Below are 24,794 nucleotides of genomic sequence, written 5' to 3'. Positions count from 1 at the left end.
GAACACATAAAATGTTAGAGCACCGCAAGTCAGAAAAGGTACAGAATTCACAGTGGGGAAAGAAGAGCATAATTCAATTCAGCATAAACTCAGTCCATTTCCTTAAGCTGCTGCTGTGTTTCTGGTTTGTTTCAGTAACTGTTGATCACAGCACCAGGGCACAGAAATGAGGCTCAACAGTGTTTGAAGGCAACTTGTCAGCAAAACTCCATAAATTTAAAGCCTACAAGTGCAAAGGAGCTCAGAGGCCCAATAGCAGAGGCAATTGCTTGGCTGATGATGCACCTTGAGATGCACCAAGTTTGTGCAAACCTCTCTTGTCTAGGTGCTGTCTCACTCTGTTAGTGTATGACAGCCATATGGGAGAGCTACAAAGCCATGCCTATATCTTTTCCCTGAAAAGTCCCAAGATCTTGGTAAAAAAATACACTTCCTTTCACATTGCTGTATTTAACATGCATCTAAAACCAGCACTCTCACCCATTATTTTTAGAAGAGCCACGGTTCAGTATTATTACACATTGACTGTTTTAAATTTACTGAATGTGTTTTTTGGCAAACATTTCTCTGCCCTCACAAGGGATGGGGAAATGCACGTTAATTCAAAAGCACTTGGAGGGCTCTTATAAAAGCCAGCAATGCCAGTGCCACAGAGAGTAAGAAGTGGTGAGAGGAGCACCTCTGCAGGTCCTTTATGTTTCCCCTCTATTTCTGCCCCTTTCCCCCTTGCAGCAAGTGGAGGGGAGCCCTCAATTAGCAGATCAAATGCATTTGCACTTGTGCCAAAAACTGAAGGAGGACAAGACAAGGTAGGAGAGAAAATGCTCTTGAAGCAACTACAATATGTTTGAGCAGGCAGACCAGTAAAACATCACAGTGGAAACCAGCGTTAGAAAGCCATTCCAGACTCATTTTTTAAATGTGGCATCACAGGTTGGTCTTCCTCCTCTGTAAGCAAGTGTTTGCAGCACAGCTCTGCAGCAACTTCTGAGGTGATGGTGCTACAACAACCACATTTGGCACTGACTGCCATATAAAGAAGGATATGGCAAAGAAAAAATGTTGGCTGCAAGGGCTCGAGTTTGCAGTTCCGTAAATTAAATATATATATAGTTCATTATATAACATCTCAGACCTGGTTCTGCACTGGTATATAAATTATGTACTAAGTAGGTATACTTAGCACTTGTTACATGAAACTATAATTTGTCTTGTTCTGTATAATCAACAGCTATGTTGATTATTCTGACAAATTATTGAGGGAATAAATAATATCACATAATCCTGCTGTGGATGGTTGAGCAATGCAGCTAGTATTTTTCATCTTTGTGAAAATCAAAGTTAAAAATTAGTGGTTGCAGGCCAAAGTGATTTTTTTTTTTCTTTTTGGAACTCTAGAAGTTTCTGCTTAATGAGAAGTAGCATATTCACTAGTCTTTGAAAGCTAAACCCTCTTGGGTTTACAATTATGTCGTAGCTAACCCAGGGTACAGTAGAGAGAGACATATTTGATTGCACTGTTCAGACTGCTTATGTTTTATAAACAGGGTACCAAACATATGGAAAAATAGATTAGTTCTGTGTAGGCTATCATCCATGCATTTAAATAACAATGTTATTAGCTTCAAGAATAAAAGTTTCCACCACACATAACATTAAAAAGAAATTGGTATGTACTATATCCAGAGTCCAAGGCTAGTATGAGTAAAACCTATTAATTTTGGTATGTACCAAAATAAAATGCCTTATGGACATAACTATCCATACAACACAGAAGTACAGTTATTAGATCATCCACACAATTTCTGTCTAAAAGAAGAATCTTAAGATCATCATAAAGCCCAAAAAGAAGGCTAAGTCCTATGTAAGACATATATTCTTCATTTTGAGGAAGGAAAATAATCCTTCCAAAAGATCCTTCCAATACTGGTTCCCAAAGAGCTGAGTGAGAGAAAAAGGATTTTGTGATTATAGTTGCATTACAATTGAAGGTGAAATAGTCATTAGTGTTGTTTGCTTTTTTTTTGTCTTTCTGGCAAAAGACTTTTTGCTTAAGTCAAAATACAAAAAATACTTTCCATCACAACCAGCCAGCTATTCTTTTTTTACTGGATGGACATGAGTAGGATATAGCTGTGCTTTTATGTACACATACTCCTGCTGAAGTTATTCTAAAAGAAAATGTACAGTAAGGTGGGAAAAAAAACCAACCAAAACAAAAAACTGAGAAAACCACTCCAGACCATTAACTTTTAGAATTGCCTTAAAGAATATTGTCCTTATGTGTTATGGATGAAAATATCAAACCATCTCCATATGCAATCTGTTGTCAGGTGGGTTTTTTTGCAGGCATTACAGCTTTTCTGTGTTATGGTCTTTCAAACATTAAGTAAAAAATGCTGATATCTTTTGTCAGAAAACTTCTCCTTTCTGAATAACAAGAACTTGTGAGTGACTTTGATTCCAATACTAATGCAATACCTAACAAATAATGTCTGTCTTCCTGAATGCTATCTTTGTTGACAAGAGGTGAGCCCCTTCTATGCTTGCTTTCAGTGGGATGGGTGAATGCTGCACAGCCTCCCTTGGCTTTCTCTGGATCTTTTGTATCTGTGCAGACTGGGGGAAGGCAGCATTTCCAACTCACACCTTCCTCATAGTCCTTTCAGGAAGAGTTTTTCTTCCTAAAAAATGAGACATTTCTCTCTTCCCTCATCAGTCAGTGTGAGCATGGATGACTGGCATCCAAAAATGCATCCAGTGGTTTAGCTGTGTACAGTCATCTCCAAGCCCACACACTTGAGGGCCACCCTAAGCCCCTGTTCAGCTGGAGGCCTCAAACTGAGCCTGTGTAAGAACAGGCATTAAAGTCTGCTCTAGTGAATGACTGCACAGCTTGGAGTAGCAATTACTTCATTTGGGAGAGTGTGAAAATCCCATGGAGCCATGGGAAATGCTGCATTGTTCAACTGGCCGCTCTGTACATACATGAACAATAGAGGCTGTTTCACAATGCCAGGTTTGACAGTTAAATAAATTCATTTAAAAAAACCCCTTACAGTCTAGGATATGTGGCATGAGACCACCGACAAATTCTGACAGTCACACCAAGAACAATACATTATATTTCTGCCTAAGCATGTCCTTTGCACCTTCATGAGCTAAGCCTTTGCTTTTCTGTAACTATTTGCAAAGCAGTAATAAATACTCAGGCTCAGAAAATAAGTATTTCTCATGCCTGCTACTTAATTACAATTTATATACTCAAGACTAGATTGGTCTAAGATATATTTTTTCAAGTATTCTCTTCTTGTTTATAGTACGACAGTAGTACCTTATTGCACATTGTTTCTGAAAGACTTACTTCTACAAGTGTGGGAAATTATTTCGTTTGGGGCACTTGACAGCTTTGAACCCTGGCAAAATGACTTTCCCCTTCCGATACAGATCATCCTGCAAACCTTTGTTCATCCTCTGCACTAGGAGCTTCTCATAGAGCAGTGGATGGTAGGCCCCTAAGGTGCAAGCTGCATCGTAGTAGAGTTCATGGTAGTGACATAGGTCAGTCTGCCGTACTGAAGGGATGTACTCGTACACATGCACTTCATTACACATGGACATCATGATGAGGATACCTGCAACAAGAAGTGAAAACAAAAGTGAACACCAACTTCCACTTTTCTTGCAGAAATTTCCCTGCAGTCATCCAATCCATTCTTATTTTCTTTCTTTTCTTTGCTGTCACACACTTTATGTATTCTGTAATATCATTAAGTGAAGCAATGGTTCCTTTTATTTGTGCAGCTTTCACTTTTCCCTGATACATAAAGATTGTGATCCCTGTAGAGTCAACATGGTAGGATAACAGTCATAAAGAAAGAGTGAAAAGCCTGTAAAGAACTTGCATATCACCATCAGCCTCCTGAGTGAGAAGACTGCTCTTTCCCACCTCCCCCCATTTCCTCTATGGACTGCCCACAAAACATCCCCCACAGGAATCCTTGAAACATCTCCACCTTATTGCAATGTTGGTCTTTCTTAGTCTGAAATTGAACCAATTCCAGTTTTCCCATCCACTTGCTTCTCTCTAAGCAGCAAGACTTGGCCAAACACATGTAGAAGGGCATATAAAGAAACATCACCCACATAGTGGTGGCACAGAAGCCTACAGCTTCAGACAGTTCTGTGAAGAGTCTCATGGAGAGACACCAGAGATGAATTCCTACTTAAAGCAGTGGTGTCATAAGGAAAAGCTCCTCACCACATCCTTGCTCTGCAAAGAGAAATCCACAAAATGCCAACCCATTTTTTTTCTGCCACATGCCAATGGCACACTGTCATCAGCACCATCAGCTGCAGTCATTATAGCCTTGAAACGAGAAATATTGCTGTTGCAGCTGCACATTTTCAAACAAACTAATACCAGATAATGATCAACAACATTGCCTAAACTACAGTACCTTCACTTCAATCACAGCTCCTGGAAGCCTTTTCTGTTTCAGAAAGCCATAAAAAAGGAAAGTGACATGAACTAAGTTTTGGACTGGACACCATTATTTTTTTTTTTCAGATTTCACTTAGAAAATAAATTTGTGTAGAAAATGTATTGAGGCATTTGTAACACTACTGGTATCTCTATCTGTTAATTAGGACTGTCAGCTCTCAGAGGAGGTAGCTCTATAATTCTGCTTACTTGGCACTTACAGATGAGAACTGATCAAACTGTTGGGTTTGTTGTTTTTTTGTTTTTTTTTTTTTTTTGTTTTTTTTTGTTTTTTTTTTCCTGCACAACAGCTTTGGCATCATCAATGGTATTTTGGGTAGATCTCAGAAGTGAAATGAATTAACATAAAAAAATTATTTTAGTTTCTTAATTAAGCAAAGCCATTTTCTGAAGTTTAGTTTACAGATTGGGAATGGAGGGATTTCAAAGGCTTGCTAATGAAATGAATCCTATGTTCTCCCTGCTGTGTATCATTAAATTATCAAAATGACTTTTCCCTGCCTGATGCGTGAAGCAACTGAAAAACAATTACTTCTGTGATTAAATCTTTTATCATAAATTAAAGGTTCTGAAAATATTTTATAATTGTTCTACAGCTTTACACTCTACAGAATCTATAGTCTTAGAAAAGCTAAGCATATCAATTCTGAAGTTCACAAATTTGAGTGAACTTGAATCTTATGCAGCAAGAAACACATATTCATGGTGAAAAAAAATTTAATCCCTATTTGAACAAAAAATATGATCTTAATAAACCAAGTTTCCTTGCCTTGAAAATGTTACAGAGAGGCTCTGAATTGTAACCTGCCAAGCAACTATATCTAGAATTGTTTGGTTTTTGTTGTTTTAGTTTTACAAATGCTTTCGTCAGCTTTTCCACTGCCAACCTCCTTCCTCCACTGATGGAGAGCCCACCTGCCATTCCAAGGTAACTGTTTTCCAGCTGGATCAGAGGGCGGACGGTGGAAACGTGTGCAATAATGAACCACATCCAGAAACAGACAGTAAAATGACTTCTCTCCTGCACCCAGAGCCAAGCCTAGAGACAATTTCAAAAGCTATACCACCAACATCTTAGGAAAACTGGCTCTGATGGAAAGTACAAGCTTTAACCAAAGTGTGTTTTATTTCACTGCCACATTACCAAGCTAACTCTAAAAGTAATAAAGGAAATTGCCCTTTGTGGATTTGGAAAACTGTCAAGAACAAAAATTGTGACTCTTTAGTAACAGAAAAATAGCCACTTAACTCCAGGTATGGTTCAGCCACGACAAAATTTTAAGCAGTATCATTGACTTTCCTGTAAATTTGTTACTGAAGGACTTAGAAGTGAGGTAGAATTTTAGCTTTTATTCATCAGTGGTTCAGTGTCCTCCAGAATCAATCTTAAAGGCACACTGGACTATCAAGTTTAGCTCCTTACCTTTCCTGCCTGGTTCCACACAGACCATGTCTTGGGGTTTCAGTCTAGGTTGCTCATAAATAACCGTAAGTTTTATTCACATTTTTGCTCATGTTGGACAATGATGTTGGGCAGGAGGAAAGATGTGGCAGAAGTGATCTGGCAGACTATTTTCTGAGTGGTAACAGCTAAGTTACAGCACAATTGTATGTTGAAGTCTGAAAGATGAGCTACAACAAGAAGCAGAGATTACCACATACAGAATTGTCCCTGTGCTGGAGGCTTATCTGTCCTGGTGGAATCAGGAGCACTCCTGATACTTCCAGACCTTGTGTACACATCAAATGTCCAAACCCCAGCCTGGGCAAAAATGGTGGTCAGTGCCAGTTTGATCCTCCTTTAGCACTTATAACACTACAGACCTCCAGCCCATGGGACCAACGGTGTGGTGCAAAACTGTCTATGGGTGAGATGCAGGATTACACAGGAACCTGAGGAGGTAGGTCCCTCCATTTAGCTGGCACAGCCCTCAGATTCCTCCTCAAAATGATCTGCTCCTTCTGTTTGCACTACATTTAAAAAAAAAACCAAACAAGGAAACAAGGAGACTGAGAAAGAAGAAGAAGAAAAAAAGGGTTCTTTTTGGAAAGAAAGCCATCTTTTTTTTGTACAAATACAGTCCTCTCTAAAATAGAGAATAAATGGTTTTATTTCTTCTCATGCTTTGGAATATGTGAAACCCCTCCACAGGGGACAGCCCTAGTGTTGTCCATTACTGCAAAAAATGTTAATTGACCATCTTTAAAATAGCAGCAATTTAGACCACTAGGGCATTTACATCAGTCCATGTACTACGATATATATTAAGGTTTTATTCTATTATTGTTCTAGGGGTTTTTTTTAAGTCCTTAAACAGGGCTGCCAACAGAGCTTCCTGGACTACAGCTCTCACATTCCATCCCATGCTTTTTCTTTAATTCAGTACCTCTCTTTGCTTGGTTTTAGCAACATTGTAGGAAGTTACTGACATCTGTATCCAGCAGGTATAAATGTGCCAAGCTGTCTATATTTTCATCTACCTTACAACTTAGTTTTCCCATCTTCCCTTCTCTCCTCCTCTTAGCCTTCAGTGGTACTATAAATGTTTTAAATCACCAGTTGGTTTTTGCCACTCACATGACCCCCAAAGTATTTTTAAGTTATGTTTGTATTTTTATGCTTTGCATGCAGACTCAAAGCTAAAGTAGAGATATGTGCCTGACTGCTTTCAGACTTGGTTCCATTAACTAATTTTGCTTGCCTGTCTATTCTGAGAAGTTCCATGTTGCTTCCCAATTGTTATCTTTACACATTTCTTTATGTGTTATTGCTTCCTAAGTTTCTCTTCTGTGGCTGAATTTCCTGGCATTTTCTCCCACATCTGTAGTGTCCAAGTGTGCCTTGTTTATGTGCTATCCCTGTACTGCTCTCTGAATATATCTACACACTTATTTATTTTGTCTGTGTACTTTTCACATCACTGCCCAATTCAACATCATCTGCATCAACTTTGTTCCATATCTCAACATTCCTCCAGGATTATCAGTATGAATGAAAACCTCATTGTTTGATAGCTTGTAGGGTGAAGAATTTCCATAAAATACACTACAATATTTGTCTTTGCCAACAGCCTTTACAACAATTTTCAGTCAATGCACAGTTATTATATACATAAAATAGCATAGACTGTTTTGCACGTGACCTAAGGAGCTTTTATTAAACAGGACAAGACATTCATTGTCCCAGCACAATACAGAGTCTGGACAGAATTAATTTTACTGAGATGTTCATGCCTGACCTTGCTGGTTTAAAGCACTCTTTACAGACAATGCAGTAGACAGATATTTCTAGGGTAAATCTCATCTGACTTATTTTAGATGTCTCGTTTAGCATGTACTGAATTGTTCACTTACAGAGAACTTTCCTTTTAGTGTTGTTTCCCTCCACTGACTAGACAGAAAGCAAAAATAAGAGTCTGGGACTTAGCTATCAAGAACCTTCTCCTCTATTCCCCTATGTAAGTAGCTTTTGGAGTTTCATGAAAAACAATGTAATTGGCTTTTCCAGAAGCACAATGAGAAGAAATAAAAACAAGGCATGAACAAATGTGCCTCTGGCGCAGTTACCCCCACCTGAGATAGGTATCACAGGCTCCTCTGCTGTCAGCAGAAGAAAGGGCAATTTTAGGAAGCAGTGCATGTCTAATGGATCATACAAGCCATTCCCCAGAAGTTCCTGGGTTTTTCTGTTGGCTGTAGGGGAAGCCTGAGTGGCAGCATGGATAGCTGCATTCCCAGCAGGATGGGATGGAAATGGGATGAAAATTTCACATATTGAGGGAAATATGGGGCTCACAGTAATATTTAAGAGATACCTATTTTTTGCTCTAATAATTCTGAGGGTGACTAACAAATACAGACCTGCACTGGAAACAGCTGAAGTTAGGATGCACAAATCCTGCTCTCTCACTGATCCAGACATGGACCTTATGGATATCGCAAATTTACGTGTAAAGATTAAGCTGAAGGGAGATTTGTTGTTTTTTCTTTTTTCCAGCATTCTTTGATACTAAGGTATGGGAATGGGACTAAAAGCAGAGAATTACAGAGTATATAGGGAAGGCCAGTAGACCTACACAACTTGAGAAAACATAAAACCTGAAAAGGGCAAGCCTATAGGCTGTCTATAGCACCTAAATATAAAAAGCTTTTTAGATCTTAAATAACCAATCCATATTCACATTAAGGAAAAGGTCAGGGTATCCAGCCTGATTTTAACTTTGACAAATATAACTGGTGCTAGCATACATTCAAAATCACAACTGAAGATAATTCTGCATAGGCCACACTAATCTAATTCTAATACCATTGCTGGATTTTTTAAAATCCCATTTGGATTACAACTGTAAAAATGCAAAATAATTCTGCCTGTATTGTGGTAGAACATTCAAAGGTGTGCTTTGTGAATTTTTTGTAGTTGAATGGCAATGTTCAGGAACACCCAACTGGACATTAAAAAAAAAAAAAAAAGGAAAAAAAAGAATTGTGAGCATAGAGTACTCTTTTAAAAATCCTATAAAATGTATTATTCCAAAGAAATGATGTGGTTGTCAGAGAAACAGTCAAATGTGACTTTTTTAGAACAATTGTAGATACTAAAGCAGTATTACATATTCTGAAATATTATATATATTAGTATTTCAAAATCCTTAGCAAAGTGTGTTATCTCTTCTTGGCCTTTTGGTTAAGATCAAGTACTTTTAGTATAGTACTTTTATTTTTTCCTATTTGGCAGATACCTATGGTCTTAGGAAGTGTTGGGTATAGTTTAAACTCAGTCAATTGGCACAAATAAACCTAGCTTTTACAATCTGCACTGAGAACATTTAAATCAAAATTATACGAAGATTAAATTCCTTGCATGGATGGTTTTTACAAATGAACATGTACTATGAATTCTAATCAAAAGGAGAAAATGTTTTTTTGATTTGTTCTTGGCAATTTGAATAATTCCAAAGGTTTTGATTTTCCAACATGAATATTGTATGGTAATATTAAGTTTTGTGGTTAGCACTCTGATTTAAAAATGAGTATTTTCTAGCTTACAAATAAATAAAATATAGTTTAATATATCTGAATCAACAGATGCTGTATGAAAGCAACCAGAATTATAAGTGTAACTCAAACATTCATCAAGAACAAAGAATCATTATAACATAATGTAAGAGATGCTGAAAACCTTTAAATACATATAATCTGGATTTTACTCCTAATGTCTCATTTTACACACACTGTAAATTCAGTTACAGAAAATAATTTAGCTAGATACATTAGTAAGTTTGTGTTTGATAATCTGTGTATTTGAAAGCATTACAAATAAGCATAAAGCATTTAGAATATATAGTTTTCTATATGATAGTCTACTACCACAGTCTCTCTTGATTGGATTGCAGATACTACAGGAAACTCCTTGAAACTGGGCCAAATGTGCCTCAGTTATTCATTGGTACATGCAGCAAAAGTAGCTCTGGCTTTTTAAGGCACTTTGTTTCTAAAAAAGGGTTCTTTCACCTCTGTTTAGCTCATGAACTATGTGAAAAATATTAACCACAAGAAAACCAAATTATTTATCAAAGAATTGTTACCATATGGTCCTGTGCCTAAGCTTAGTAATTTGTGCAAGACTTGTCATCTTTGATGTATAGATACTAGCATTACACAGTAGACCTAGAAAATTACATATTTATAACTTGGTGAATGCAAAAAGCTCTACATTAATCACAATAATGCATTCTGTAATACGAGCACTGACTGGAAAATACTGACCAGTAATACAATGTAAGTTTAAATGTATTATTTAATTTTGGGTGATACACTAGAATAATAAATTATTTAATGTGATTTAAGAGGAGAGTTTGCTTTTATGTCTCTATTTTGGGAAGTGAGAAATACTCAAATTTCTGTGTGCTTTTTATTAGAGTAAGAATAATTTGAAGCTTATGTATTGGAGGGATTATTTATTTGTGTGCTAATACTTGAACAAACTGGACTGAAAAGAATGAGCACTATTCTGTTCCTGCACCAACTGCTGTTAAAACAACTGAATAACAGCAAAGGCTTAACATGTTCAAGTGTTTCTTTCAGTTCATGAAAGTGCATTTTTTCCGAAGCAGAGCTGGAGAGCAGCTGTATACTATGCAACATGCTCTCCAAAGCCATTTTAAATTTAAGTTCTTAGTCACACAATGTCCTGCTAATGTTGCAGTGTAATGATAGCCTTGCTTGTACTATTGTCTTGATGAATGCAAATGAAGATTAAAATAATGCTATCAACTATTAATGATGCATAACTGTTAAAACTGTAATGTCAACTGTAAAGCCTGAAACAACATTTCCTTCTCCCAACAATAAAGTAATCTGGGCTTAGTTATTTTGTGTTCAGTGGATTGTATGTTATGCTAACATTTCTGGCACATAGCAATACTACCACCTACACAGACAACCTAAAATGTAAGAATCTACACAGGTCATGTTTTGATTGAAAACAAATAAAAATACTGCAGTCACAGCTTTCAGCTAGCTTTTAAAAAGATAAAAGTCACTCTGTAAGAGTCACACTCTTTAAGAGTATATAAATGTGAATTTCAATTAAAGTCACCTCTGAAGAGGTAAATCAGCAAAGTGTACTGATGGACAATGGTAAGTAGGAATTTATAGAAAATCCGCTAAGTAAACAGTGGACAGGAGCAAAATCTCCACAGAAAAGCCTTTGTATAACCTTGACATTATTAAAAAGCCTGCAAACTTTCCAAATTGTTAATGTACCATCCCACCCAAGGAATGCAGAATGCTGCTCTTGAGCAACTCTGCAGTTTTACTCTTGGTCTTCAGATGACAAAAATTTAAGGTCAGAATAGTCTGTTTGTTTACATTGGCTACCAAAGAGGGTACAGGAACAGTCAGTTCTTACAGCAGAATGGCAACAGAAGAGACTGACACTTCATATACTATCAGATTCAATTAAAAACTGAACTTTGATATGAACAGAAAGACAAGAGGAAGACTGAGTTCACATTTCACAGTGAAAGACTTATTAACAGGAAGTGAGAGGTGACTTACTTCTGTTGCCAAAAGGTAGGGCAAATCCTTCCCTAGTAACAGTGCTAATTTAGGATTTGCCAGTGGAATCCAAATCTGTGGTGTTTGGATGCTTATATATCTCATGAGAAAAATGGCGCAGATCCAAGTCCAAGATGAGATGTAAACATATCAATAGTAATTTAGCAAACTTATTTTCAGCCAAATGTGAACCAACAACTTTAACTGTGAAAAGCCACCATGGTAATTGTCAAATGCTAATGCAAGATTATGAGAATACTGTGCAGAAATTTGTTTAGAAGCATGAAGGCAGCAGCTGCAAAAGTGATGCAAAAATATGAAGGAATGGCTTCTCAAAGCTTTTATAAGGACAAGACTAGGAAGACAAGAAGTAAATGATTTATAATAAGGAGGGACATCACCTAAGCTATGACATAAGGCAAAGCTACAAGCCAGCTAAAGTCCATGCTGTTGTGTCAGAAAACAAACCAAAAGACACTCCCAGATTAAAATCAAAAGTTTGGTTTACCCTGTTGGACCTTTACCCGCAAACTGTCCCCCTCATCAACCAACCCTGTTCCTCCTGTCCTCTCCTGTCCTCTCCTCTCCCCTCCACAGATGGGACACGGACTGTGCTTCTCTCACCGCAGCCACCAGCTGTCAAAAACTACTGCCTCTCCTCAGCAACACTGAGCTGGGGCAGGGCTGACAGAGTAGGGTTTGAAGGAGGCAGGGGGTCCAGGCAGAATTTATGCAGATATAGGGCAGCCCATATCCCAAAGGAAGTGCAAAAATCATTATTTTCCCTAGCACCCATGCAGTGAAAAACAGAGGGGAATCTCTACCTCTTCTCTCTCTCTCTCATTCCTCTAAAATCAAAGCATGTGAGAGACTACCTCATCCCCACTGGCCCCCTTTTTGAGAGAGTTATTAATATTGTGACTTAAGTACTGGAATATAGTTATTAAGGATGTTAAAAAAATTCCCCTGACATCAGTCACTGTGGAAGGATGCTGACTCACTGCTGCAGAAGAACACCTTGAGGACACGTTCCACCAACATCTTCCCTTTGGCAAGCTTCAGTTTCTTATAAATAGTGCTTAGTGACAGGAATAGATACAATTGCAAGGATAAAAAAGTAATTACTGAAGAAACAGTGTAAGACCATGCTAAAACATTCTGGACATTTGTGAAAAGAAACATTCTGATGTTTCCATGTTTTAATTTATCATCAATTGGTCCACTTTTGTAAACTGGGCCTACTGGAGGCTAAAAAGCTTGAAACAAAATTGCCTCACTTGACTAACAACCATTTTTGTAACCTTTTCTATATGGTTAGAAACATCATGGTCCATGCTAGAAACTGCTAAGATTCAGGAAAGTGTATCTCTGTAAAAAAATCATACTCTCTATTTAACAACAGCCTATTTTCCTTTATATAGCTGTTTTAAGCACAGTGGTATTTAGCAGTGTGGTCATTTAAGAAATTATTTTCTCCTCTTGAAATTAAAGACACTCGTATTTCCTGATGGCCATCACTTACTCAATCTTTCTACTAATTCTATAGGAAATAATATTCTAGACTTTATAAAAATCAGGTAGAAGCTCAATATTCAGGATACCCCTTTCATAGAGGTGCACTAGTTGTGTCTGTCAGCTTCAGTTCCAACAGGATTATTTGCTGCATGAGTGATTGAGAGATACCTGACCTGAAGACCAACATGACTTTTCAGCCTTCTGCCAAGCTGCATTATATTTTTTATGCTTTATCTTGCCCTTTATGTCCCTGACAATATACATTTGCTGTTTCTGTGCTACATGTGCAATGCATAGACATTAATTTGATAACGATACCAAAACAGCAAGACTCTCCCTAATAAAATATTTAAAATACATCTATCAGAACAGTACCTAGTTATGAAATGGGGTGGATATGACTTCAATAATCTTACTACCTTGTTTTTTTAAGTAGTAACAGCCTACCGAAAAGCACTGTTTCTTGGAAAAGAACAATATAAATAAAATTCCCACTAGATAAGAAGGCAAATTTGCATCTGTACACAGAGCATATTTATCTGTACAGCTTTTGTTGTTAAAATTTTGCTTGTTTAATGGTTTATATTTTCAAAGCTTTCTCTGCTTGAAGGGTATTTTTTTGCCACTAACATTTAGATTTGAGATTGAAGACTGCTGTTCTATTCTCATAGTGAAATTAATTCCATTTCTTCAAAGAAAGCTTTTGAAGTGTTTTTTATGTATGGCAGAAGTACAGATTGACAGCACAATGATCCTCTTCACTATTCTTACAATCAGCAGCTGTTAACCTATTTTTATCAACATCTTCATTGCTACAAGAAACACTTTTGCAAAATGTGAATGCAGCTGGTGAGATCATTCCACATGAGCTGTCTTCTCCCTGAGAATTTTTACAAGCAGGTTCCAAACAACCCTCACTTCAAGAAGTAACCAACTGCCAAGCCCCCCTCCAACAACGCACCTGACCTTCTTTACTCTCCACTCATGTTCCAGGTATGCATAACCCACTCAAGGCATCTTCCAGACACCTTTGTGTCACCCCTCTGGGAGCTTCTGCATCCTCTCTAAAGCCTTTGGTGAGCTCCAAGGTATCCTAAGATGCCACTACTGCATACAGAAGCCAGGATATATGCTCAAAACTGATTTTCCCATATCAGATACAATCTCAGGTGTCTTTGCTTTCAGATACAGATACAAAGAAAATAAAAAAAAAAACCAAAAACATTTTCTGACTGCAGCAAATACTAAGATCAATATCACAATGTCAGTGAGGAAAGGATGGAATTTCCAAAGCAGAAGATGGTATTTGAAGCTCTACTGTCCTGAGTCTAGAAGCATTAAGCATGGATGACCCTGACTCAGCCTTGCCACTCTAACTACTTGCATCCTTCAGACTTGTCCACAGTCACGAAATGTACATCAGATAAATTGTTCTGCTGTAGGAATTGTGGGCACAGTGCCAAATTATCCTCACTGAAATATTAAGGAAGGACCAAAAAATACAGTGAAACACTACTGCTTTCAGTGAAGAAGTGCTCAGACTGAGCACTGGAAGCCCTTAGCCTGTGTGGGGTATACAGCTCAGCCTGCCATTGATTTCACCCTGTCTGTATTATCAGCCATCTGCTTTCATTTGTTATCTGAGGATTCTCTGCTCTGTGATCCCAGTGAGGAACTTCAGAATTAAGTAGGTCCTCAACAGATAAATTAATATGTAATAATACAAATTTCTCATAGATATATGCATGTTTTATAGATATGGTAGACATACTATGGATGTGAAGGGCAAGAAAGCAGAACATCAAATTCACTCAACTATTTTCTAGTTCTCATACTGTGTGTTTTTGCTAGTCATTGTTTCTGTGTAGAGCATCAAGAACAGTATACATGAATGGACTCAGTCCTCATGCATTGCATAAATTTTAATTTTTTTTTAATCTAACATGTCTACTGGAACCGTCTTCAATATACCTACCAATAAACCCTGAAGAAGGAGGGTTGGGCTGTATCTTCTCTTTAGTGTTCTCCTGAATGATGTCCCAGAGCTGCCATATAAACTTTGGATGGAGGATGTAGAATGGCTGGGTTGGATTCTTCCTGCGATGCTGTACGTAGGGAGTGAACAGATTGTAGTCTGGCTTCTTATACCACTGGGAGGAAAAAAAGTCAGGTGTTTTTTAATAGTATTAAACATGTTTTGAACACTGCATGTACAATAGCATAAACTGGCTTCATTTGGGTTCTGCAGAACAGAAGCAAAGGTAGCAAAGCAGCCTGCACTGGTGCATGCTTCTGCTAGAAAGGCATTCCCCACTCTGGGCTATGTTTCCTTTCTTCATACAGAGACCCAATAAGTAATTGACTGCTGTGGGATGAGCCAAGAACTTTATTCCCTCACAGATCCACATTCAAGAAGAGGTTCAAAGAGCTTTGACATGATATCTGGGCCTGGGGGTGAATCTTCCTCTGACGGTGTCGCTGTGGCTGACGGAGGCAGCAGCAGCGCATGACGCAGCCCATGGCAGCCTGCGTGGGAAGCAGGCAGCCTCTGGCATCTGTTGCTAAGGGACTTCAGCAGATGAAGGCTTCCTTTCTACTCTGCAGCCTGCTCAACTCCGAGCTCCCTGTGCCAAAAGCCATCAGATCAACTTGTCTGCTGGAGCTGCAGCAACAGCCAAAGTAGAGACTCCCCCAGTAGACAACCATCTGCTGCTCTCAGTGAAGGGGTGGACGGCAGGGCACAGATGGCTGTGAGACAGTGGACTAAAGGGGAGACTGGTGGGGAGGAAGCCTGAGAAATGGGGAAGGCACTCAGAGATATTTTCACTAGGATGTTGTATTTTGTTTGGAAAGGCAGAGGGGAAAGTGGGGAAAAAATGGATGCAGTTTTTCACCTTTCCTGATAAAACCTACTCCTGAAATCTAGCAATATTCCCTCCTTGGCAAGCACACAGAAAACTTGCTGTTATGTGAAACCATTCATCTATCTCAGCATCTCAGAACAGTCCTCTCCAGTACAATTGCTGACTATTGCTGACCAATTCCTATAGACATAGCACTCTTCACTCAGAAAAAGACAGAACCCAGGGTTCATGGTGAAAAGGGAGAACCAGGAGACCAAAGTAATAAATTAATTTTCTCCAGTACTTTTAAATAACTGGGAAGAAAGGTCCAAGTGGATATCTTACCACATTCAAATTTGCAGAGTAGGGAGCAGGATCCCAGGCTACTAAGATAACATCTTTATACAAGGAGCTGTCGACAAAGTGATGGTTTGGATTGGTGAGAATCTGCAAACACAGATGCAAAGAATTGCACAGCATTAAAAGCAAGTGGGATCCAGAAAAATGGCAAAATCCTTCACTCAAGTGAACAGTCCTACCCACGCTGCTGTTTGTTATGCTTCAGTTCTGGTTGATTTTAAGCATCTTGTTTTTTTAAAAAAAATATACAAAAAAAGCTTAGCCATAAACAGCACTCGTTACAGTTCGAAGTAGCAGTATGCTGAATTACTCTCCATCTGTGAGGGATGTGATGGGACCACTTGAGGTACTGTGTAATTGTGTATCAACATTACTTTGTATTCTGGAACTTGAAAACAAAAGCTACAGTATTTCAGATCACCTGCAGGATCCTCTTGGACACAGAGCAGCTTTCTTTGAAGGGGTACAGCCTCCAAGGGTAATGTCTTTCCCTGCCACTCATCCCCAACCACCTTTTCATGGCTTTCTCATTTTAACAGCAACTCAGTCTCATTTCAATTAAAAAAAAAAAAAAAAAAAAAAAACCACACCCAAAAAAAAACCCACCACAAATTAGACCATGAGTGTACAAATTGAAATACCTAGAAAAACAGTTCCAACAACAGGCATGTTACAGGGCTGTTTTTGAAGGAACTGTCATTTTGCTCTAATCTACTGCTATCATATAACTCCTTCCTGCATCTCTCAGTACTCTGCCTAATCATCCCACCACACTGAAAATCTACTCTTCACTCCTGCTGGCTCACTCCTCCCAGGACCCTCCATGTCTAACTAGATCTCTTTGATTCCTGGTGCATCCAATGCCAGGCAGTTCAGCATTGGTCAAAACAGCATGAATTTTGCTCCAGCTGTTAAAATAATCAACATTCTACATACACAAATAAATTCATAATAATTTTCATTTCCCTTTAGGATTCAATGAGGCATTATTTAATTATGCATATTTTTCTTCAGAAAAATAATATTATTGCCATAGCAATATTCTTCCTACCATAAACTTTGAGTTTAATGATTTCCATCAGCCTTCTACAGTAAGAACAGAATTAGTCATGCTGCTATCAGCATTCCCAACTTAATTTCTCAGGACAATTTTCACCTAAGAATGTAAACTCCTTTTTTGAGTATACAGAGCAAATTGACCAAAAGGCCAAGATTTTAAAAGCTTCGTTCCACACTTACCATACAAAGGAGCTCTTACTTGTCTTTCAGTAAGTGCGAGTCCTCTGGAGATCTTGTCCACATAAAATTCTATTTCACTGAGTCTGTACTCATATGTATGAGTTTTTTCTGCAATAACAGTATCTGTTGCCACTGCACAGGCTTCCTTTTTGTCCTTTGGGCTTTCACAGCAGAGAATATGAAGGAAGAAGGGGCCACAGCAGCCTTTTAATTAAGTGAATGTAGGAGTTTCCAACAGTGAGGAGGGGAGGAGGGTCAGTAAACCTGTACAGGTAACCCAGCTACAGTACAGGTAGGGAAAGCAGTTTCCATCAAGTGACCTGTGCAGATTTCACTCTCAGAGAGGGCAAGGCTTATTTCTCAGCAAGTGGACAGACTGTCATGGATGGCTTCTGACCTTTTTGAAGTAGCACAAAGCTGGTGGGAATACAAACGCTTGTGAGGAAGCCATGTGAGCTGACCTGGCCAGAACTTGGCATGCCCTCTGTTTTCTAGAGGGATCTTATGGGGAACAAGCCTTACACAGTGCAAAAGAGAAGACCACAGGGCCCTCCATTAACATCCCAATGGGAATGTACTGCAGCAGCTCTGGGAGTCAGAAGACCCCAGTCTGCTCTGCATGGAGAGCAGCTAATTTAGCCATTAAATCTCTCTGAATTTTTCTGGGGAGCTAAAAAAGCTCAGATCACTCCCTGAGAACATTTCTCTCTTCTACAGGGAGCCTACTGAGTCTAGTAAACTAGTAAGAGTTTCTAAACCTTTCTCCTTGCCCAGTTCAGGAGTTCAAGCATGGTCAATGTCAGGGCATTCTGGCTAACAGCAAAATGGAGAATCATCAAAGAAAAGGGAAAAAAGCCCAACAAAACCAAAAAAAGTAAAATAAAATACATGAAAATCCATGTTCCCTGATACACTGATTACAGCACTTAAGGCAGAATAAGATATTTCTGCTTTCTTCTTATGAACAAAAGAAAGGGGGCATATTTGACCCAAATCACTTCAAAGATCTAGTCTGTTCTGCAGCCTTACAAAGACCTACAAAATGAGTGTGAAGGGAATGACAGTCTGCTTTTTGATAGCAAAGAACATGACTTTATACACAAAAAACACACCTACCAAGGATAGACTTACATGGACAGCCACTCAAAGCAGAAGAAAAAATGAACTCATAAAAATTACAGTAATTGAAAATTTTGTTCTCCTTCAACAAGAATCAATATGTGCAGAGTATGCTACATGGCCAACCATACTCCTGGTGTTGACTAAATAAACCCATTTCAATATGTCATAAAATTTCACGGAAATTCTGTTGCTGATTTTTTTGTCTGCATTTCATAAATAAGAAAGAGGTTTGCTGTGCCCAAGACAGGAATTCAGGCAATAGCATTTTTGAAATTGCAAAACTAATCTCAACCATAAGGTGTCACTGTAGTTCAAGTCACAATTATTTATTTACACCCATACACGGAAAATCCCATTTGCTCTTGTTTCCATTCAGATGAACAAACTCACCTGATGTATAATACCCAGTACACAATAAGGTTTTTTACTAGTGCTTTCCAAAAGTTTAAACAATGATGTCTTGCCTAGTGTTACACAACTCAGTTTCCATTTCTTTTGCCTTCCAGCAAGGAAATAATTGGGGAATGGGAAAATATGAGAAAACAATTTTGGAATCACCACAGCCTGAACTTCATGAAAATCCTGGAGGCAATGGATTCTCCAGGAGGTCAAGGTTTTCTATACTGACAGCTCTGGCATCCTGCAGAGACTTCACAGATTAGTTCACATGAGAAACTTTATAAACCAGTTCCCTGAAACACGGCTATCGAGTCACTCTACACTGACAGCAGTAAAAATATCCCTGTAAGGGAAAACTTTCACCTTCTCTGTATCATGACTGTGGAATCACCACCTGCTTCCCATAATACCCAACACTTTTTCAGAGGTTAACTTGCTGTCATATTACACACAAGAGACATTGACTTGAACTCTGAAAAGGAAGATCTTACCTGAGAATTAATGATCCGCATGGTTGTTTTATTCCCAACATCTTTTTCATAGCCACGTGTTGGGGCAGAATTAAATCTTAAAACGGCATCATGAGAATCTAGGAGCATAAATGAAGGGGTAACTCTTTTTTCTTAGTATACAGAATAGTAAATTAAAACCAGTTATCTAAACTAATACAAAACTAATACACATTTGTCCTAATCAGGATATTCTAAGGATGATGAATATTCTGCTATGCCCAAACAAAAATCCTCTTGCATCTGCCATATGTTATTAACATAAAAGCCCACTGGGAAAAAAGTTCAGAATCATCTATTAATTTAGCATGCAATACTTAAATGCTTCTCTTAATTGGATAGACTTAGTGTGGGAAGACTATTAGTACACCCAGTAAACACAATTGCTCACTACTTCTCTCAGAAAATTTACAGCGAATTACTCCATGCAAAAAGCATGTAAACTACAGGGATATCTAATTGCACATTTGAATGAACAACAATGCTTAACTATTAGCTGGTGTTTCACAGTATTTTGTAATACCTGAAAAATCTCAGACTACCCCAAATCTATTAATCATACTGTGTACTTATTCTCCAGCTCAGTACAAATCTTAAAGAGCCTCTGTGTGGAAGCCAGCCCACACATCTGCTCACACAAAGAAACCTCAGGATCCCTTGGTAGGAAAGATCTAACAGAGTTGAACTGTTGAAGTTGCTCCACAAGCAGTTGACCTTGAGTCATGGAGAAGAGAAAGCAGTTCTAGGTCAAGTATGGGTCAAGGATAGATATCACATGCAAGCCTCCATTGGATAAGAGATAATCATCCTCCCAGTGCTTCTTTTAAGGGGATCTCAAAGCCCAAAAGGTGCAAAGGAGAGCAAGACATTTTATCCACTGTCCAGAAACACACAGCCTCTGTGGTAGCCTTGTATTTGGTTTGTTTTTATCCCTTCTATTGATGGAAGCCGAGAATATTAAATGCCTTATCCCACAGGTAGTTTTTACAGCTGTTCATCTCTAGTCACTTAAAATGTGTTGTCTATAGCTCAAAAACTGGAGGAGGCAAAACTCTCTAAAGATAACCAACATGCCTCAACTGAGTCTTGGTTTGATCCTATCAAACTGGGGTCTTTCATTTTTTCCCTCCTTTACTCTGCACTTCTGTTACTCCATACAGGGAAACACTGTGTGGCATGCAGCCAGCAGTCTGATCTCAGACATACATGTTAGCACTAATATGTATCTCTGAAAAGAGGGATTTTGCCAAATGCCCACCAAACCCAGCTCCTCAGAACCTAAGGAGTGGAAATTTTTTCTGTGTCCCCATGCAGGGACAACCCTAGCCTCAACACCTAGACTTCATCTACCAAGCATCTTGATTGTGCAGGAACTAGAGGAAATGAACAGAAGCTGCAGGTACTTCACATACTTGGACAAGGAAAAGAAAAATATAAGTTTGTTGTAATGAATTTATAAATTTAAGAACATAAATTTGGATCCATGATTGACAACTTTCTGACAATCTGTTGACTGAGAACTGGATTATGAAATGGGAATTGTATGGTTTGCAGCTTAATTGAGAGACAGTGTGATGCATTTCCAACATCACTCATGCTGGTTCTTCATGTACAGATGAAAAACTTCTTCTTTGCCAAAAATGTAGGACCAGGACAGAGCTTAACACTGATAATAGTTGGGTTTAAATAAACTGATTTTAATTTTAGTACATATTTGTACATAAGCATTTTAAAGATCACAAAAAGTTTGGGGTTTGATCACAGATGCCTGTTACTTCCTGTGATGCCAAAATAATTGGTTCTCTCAATTAATAGCATAATCACAATGGGAGTGTTTGCTATACTTGCACAGTATTTCCATACCTACTTTCATTTAAAAATAGTCAAAGGGGTTGGGGAGAGGAGGGCAAAAGGCAGAACACAAATTAACATTTTTGCTTGTGTTTCTAATAGGAACACAGAAGAGGGAGCTAAAGACCTATGAAGGGAAATATCCTTTGCTGCTTCTTTTATAGGCATTTTTTTTTTCTCTTGGGAGAATAAACCATAGAATCACAAAGTGATTTGGGTGGGGAGGGACCTTAAAGACCATCTAGTTCCTCCCACCCTGCCATGGGCAGAGACACTTCCACTAGAACAGGTTGCTTAGAGCTTCATCCAACCTGGCCTTGAACATTTCCAGGGATGGGGCATCAACAGCTTATCTGGGCAACCTATTCCAGAGCCTCACCACCTTCACAGGAAAGAATTTCTTCTGAGCATCTAATCTAAGTCTTCTCTCTTTTAGCTTAAGATCTCTCTCCCTTGTCTACCATTGCTGCAAGCAGTCACTCAGCCCACCAAAGGCTGGGCCAAATCCTCTCCTCACTCACAAGTATCTGCCCAGCCTGAGAGACAGTTAAAAAAACCTTCAGTGACTCCTGGTACCCCAGCACTGCCTTGCACAACCTGTATGCAATCTGAAAATTTTATGTAGGCTTTTTCAAACCCCATCTTCCTCCCTTTAGGCAGCATCAGATGACAATTTCCCATTTAAATCCAAAGCTCTTCCAGAGAAAATGTCTTAAGCTTCTATGCCCAGAAGCTTCCCTAAGAAAATGAGTAGACACAGGAGCAGGCAAGCCCCAGGTACCATGTCAAGCACCCAAATCCACACCTGGGCTGCACCTGAGTGTGCAAATATGACTTGAAGCACACTGTAACAAGTAATTATGTAAATACATCACAACGTGCTACAGATTCTACAGTACAGCACTAATCCATACTGGTGTAAACTGGGTGTACTGGGGAACACTGACAGAAGATTCTGTTTCAGTCAAAGGTAACACGTTGGAGAAGGTAGAGACTGCTAAGCTTTTTCACCCCAAAGATTTCTAAATTAGTGAGGCTTCCTGTGAAATTGGGGGTTACCCTGGTGTGATTTTAGCTGCAGCTAGCTGGGCACATCTGCTGTGCTGGAAGCCTACTGCAGCAGTCTGATAATCCTAGCAGCTCCAACATATCCCAGAGATTTAAAGGAAACCTATCTGTGTCAAAGAGATGATACAGTGTGATGAAGAAAGTATTGGGATGTGAAGTCCTGGAAGATGGGGAGGATTAATGAGTGAAAATCAAAAGGTTTTTATAGAGAGCTGAAGGAGATAACTCTTCTTGTACCAGAAACAAGTTTGAAACATACCTTTCATCCTTCTTTCAACACTCATAGTATACTGCACATGTACTACTAAAACAAAGAACTACTGAGACATTAACACAAGTAGTAGCTCTCATTCTTGAAAAGAAAACTCACCTGGATTAGCTTTATGACCCCATCCTCCTTTTCTGAATAGCTACCACAAAATTCCCACCTTGAGGTGGGGGATTCTGAGTGACACTGACATCTCAGCACACCTGTAACCTCACTGACTCAGTGTTGTAATGGTAAAACAATGGGTGAACACACTTGAACTAATTTAAATTCAGTCTCAGAAAAGAGGCCAGGGGACTTGATCTCAGTGCATGAAGCTACTCAAGGGTCTGAATTTTTTATGTGTGTGAACTCTAAACTCTAAAAGAGATGAAGAGGACACTCTACTGCTTCTTGACATGGAGACAAATGTCTGGGACAGCCATACAACTACAGTTGCTCATGAGCTACTGCAAAATTAAGACCAGTACAACACAGCTTTGCAGAATAAAACCTGAACATGTCTCTAATCTGCTGAAGAAATAAATGCATGTTGCACACAAATGTTGAATATGGCAGATCTGATGAAACTAGTGCTGCCTCCATCCTACAAGCTGTAGCATGATAAGAAGACATCATTGTTTTCCTTAAATTAGATTATGACTTCAGGCCCGATTTTCCTTTCAGTTATATTGTTCAGAAAGGGAACAGCCTCACTGAAGTCCACTAGTTTACATTCATGCAACTCTGGTGAGAGAGAACAACCAGACTTTACAGATCTGTGCTTGAGAAGCATGAACCTTTTGAAATTTAAACACGAACACACACATATACATATATATACATTTCACTCACCTATTTCATCCCCTAGAGAGGAGTTCAGTATTGCACCAGCAGACATAACTACTGCACAGCTCCCAAAGCCATGTGTATATAATTTGCCCAGTGGAATTTGGGGAACGTGCTTTTCCCATCCAAGAGTGGAGAAGGGAGCCTCCTTGCCATCTATTGTTTTCACATTCACTCTTTCTTTTAGCTCACAGAATAGCTGGTCTCCTGTCAACTTGGAGTTTCGTTTCCCCTTGAACCGCACCCCATGCTTATTGGTGCTCAAATAATCTTTCATCGCCTTCTGCAGTCGAGGGTTTAGCATCTTGGAAGAGACATCCCCTTTCCAAAGCTTGTAAAGAAAGGATTTAGACATTGTGGAATACAGCTCATCCCAGTCATCAGATTCATCAAGCATCTGGCCTCTTCGATGCTTTGTGCTCCTTCTCCTCATTCTTCTCTGATGGCTCCAGTTGTTCTGTAAAATATTTCCTTTTGGATTATTCACGTCAGCCGAAATGAATCTTTCTATCTCTTGAAGGTGGTTGTGCGACTGAGGCTGACCAGCAGCAAATAAATAATCATCATTCACTTGGTAGAAAGCACTTTTTGATTTTCTTCCTAACTGGGATGGAAAAAACTCATCTTCATTTCTAAAGGCGTCTTCCAATACAGTCCATTTCTTAGCATTTCCAGTCCCTGATTTAAAAGTATCTAGGAGATCTTCATTAAGAAGTACCTCATTCCCATCAATAGTTTCAGAGAATGATGGGTCGTGAATGGCTCCCATGATGACTCTCTGCTTGCCCTGTAGGGGCAGAATTCTCTTAGTTTCAATGTAAGAAAAGGAACTTGGAACTGGTTCAGCAGTGTTGCTATCTGTAAAATAGATGAATATCACCAAGAAAAGCAAGCCCCATGCAAAGATACCAAAGAGCATGAGTTGTTTCCATTGCTTCAAGTTAGGTTTCATGGCAATGCCTTTAACAGCTCCTCTGTGCCTTGAAGTATTGGTGAAGGAAAATGAAACCTGTAAAGAACATCAAATGCTATTAAAAATAGTTCTAAAAATAAATAAAACACAGAAATATCTTAACAAATATTGATAGATGGTGCAGATTTAATCTCTAGGCAGTAGCACAAAGGATTCAGTAGCAGAAACAGAACTCCAGAGCCCGGAGACACTGTAGGAGTGACAGGCTTTGGCTGTAACCACACCATGACAGCTGCTAGCTACAAAAGAAGCTGGT

The 24,794-nt window shown here is 38.8% G+C and overlaps 2 protein-coding genes across 2 annotated transcripts in view; one reads left to right on the top strand and one right to left on the bottom strand.

The window, feature by feature from the left end:
* Positions 1-5,582, top strand: part of LOC310906384 (pinopsin-like) — a gene marked incomplete at both ends in the record, with an annotated part of 77,091 nt that extends 71,509 nt beyond the window's left edge. Inside the window, one exon of the mRNA XM_083855590.1 lies at positions 5,355-5,582. Coding sequence (XP_083711716.1) covers positions 5,355-5,582 — 228 coding nt within the window. The remainder of the gene's footprint in view (positions 1-5,354) is intronic.
* Positions 3,367-24,532, bottom strand: ST6GAL2 (ST6 beta-galactoside alpha-2,6-sialyltransferase 2; the record flags this gene model as incomplete). Its single annotated transcript, XM_083855589.1, has 5 exons — positions 23,572-24,532; positions 19,533-19,630; positions 16,267-16,368; positions 15,054-15,228; positions 3,367-3,635 (listed from the first exon to the last, which is right to left on the bottom strand). Exons 1-5 carry the CDS (start codon positions 24,515-24,517, stop codon positions 3,367-3,369), a joined length of 1,590 nt encoding a protein of 529 aa, XP_083711715.1. The 5' UTR covers positions 24,518-24,532.
* Between the last annotated feature and the right edge of the window lie 262 nt (positions 24,533-24,794).

Source organism: Zosterops lateralis, assembly GCF_965231275.1.
Source record: "Zosterops lateralis genome assembly, chromosome: 2".
In the NCBI taxonomy this organism is placed as follows: Eukaryota; Metazoa; Chordata; class Aves; order Passeriformes; family Zosteropidae; genus Zosterops; species Zosterops lateralis.
This window is presented reverse-complemented; position numbering and strand designations above follow the sequence as displayed.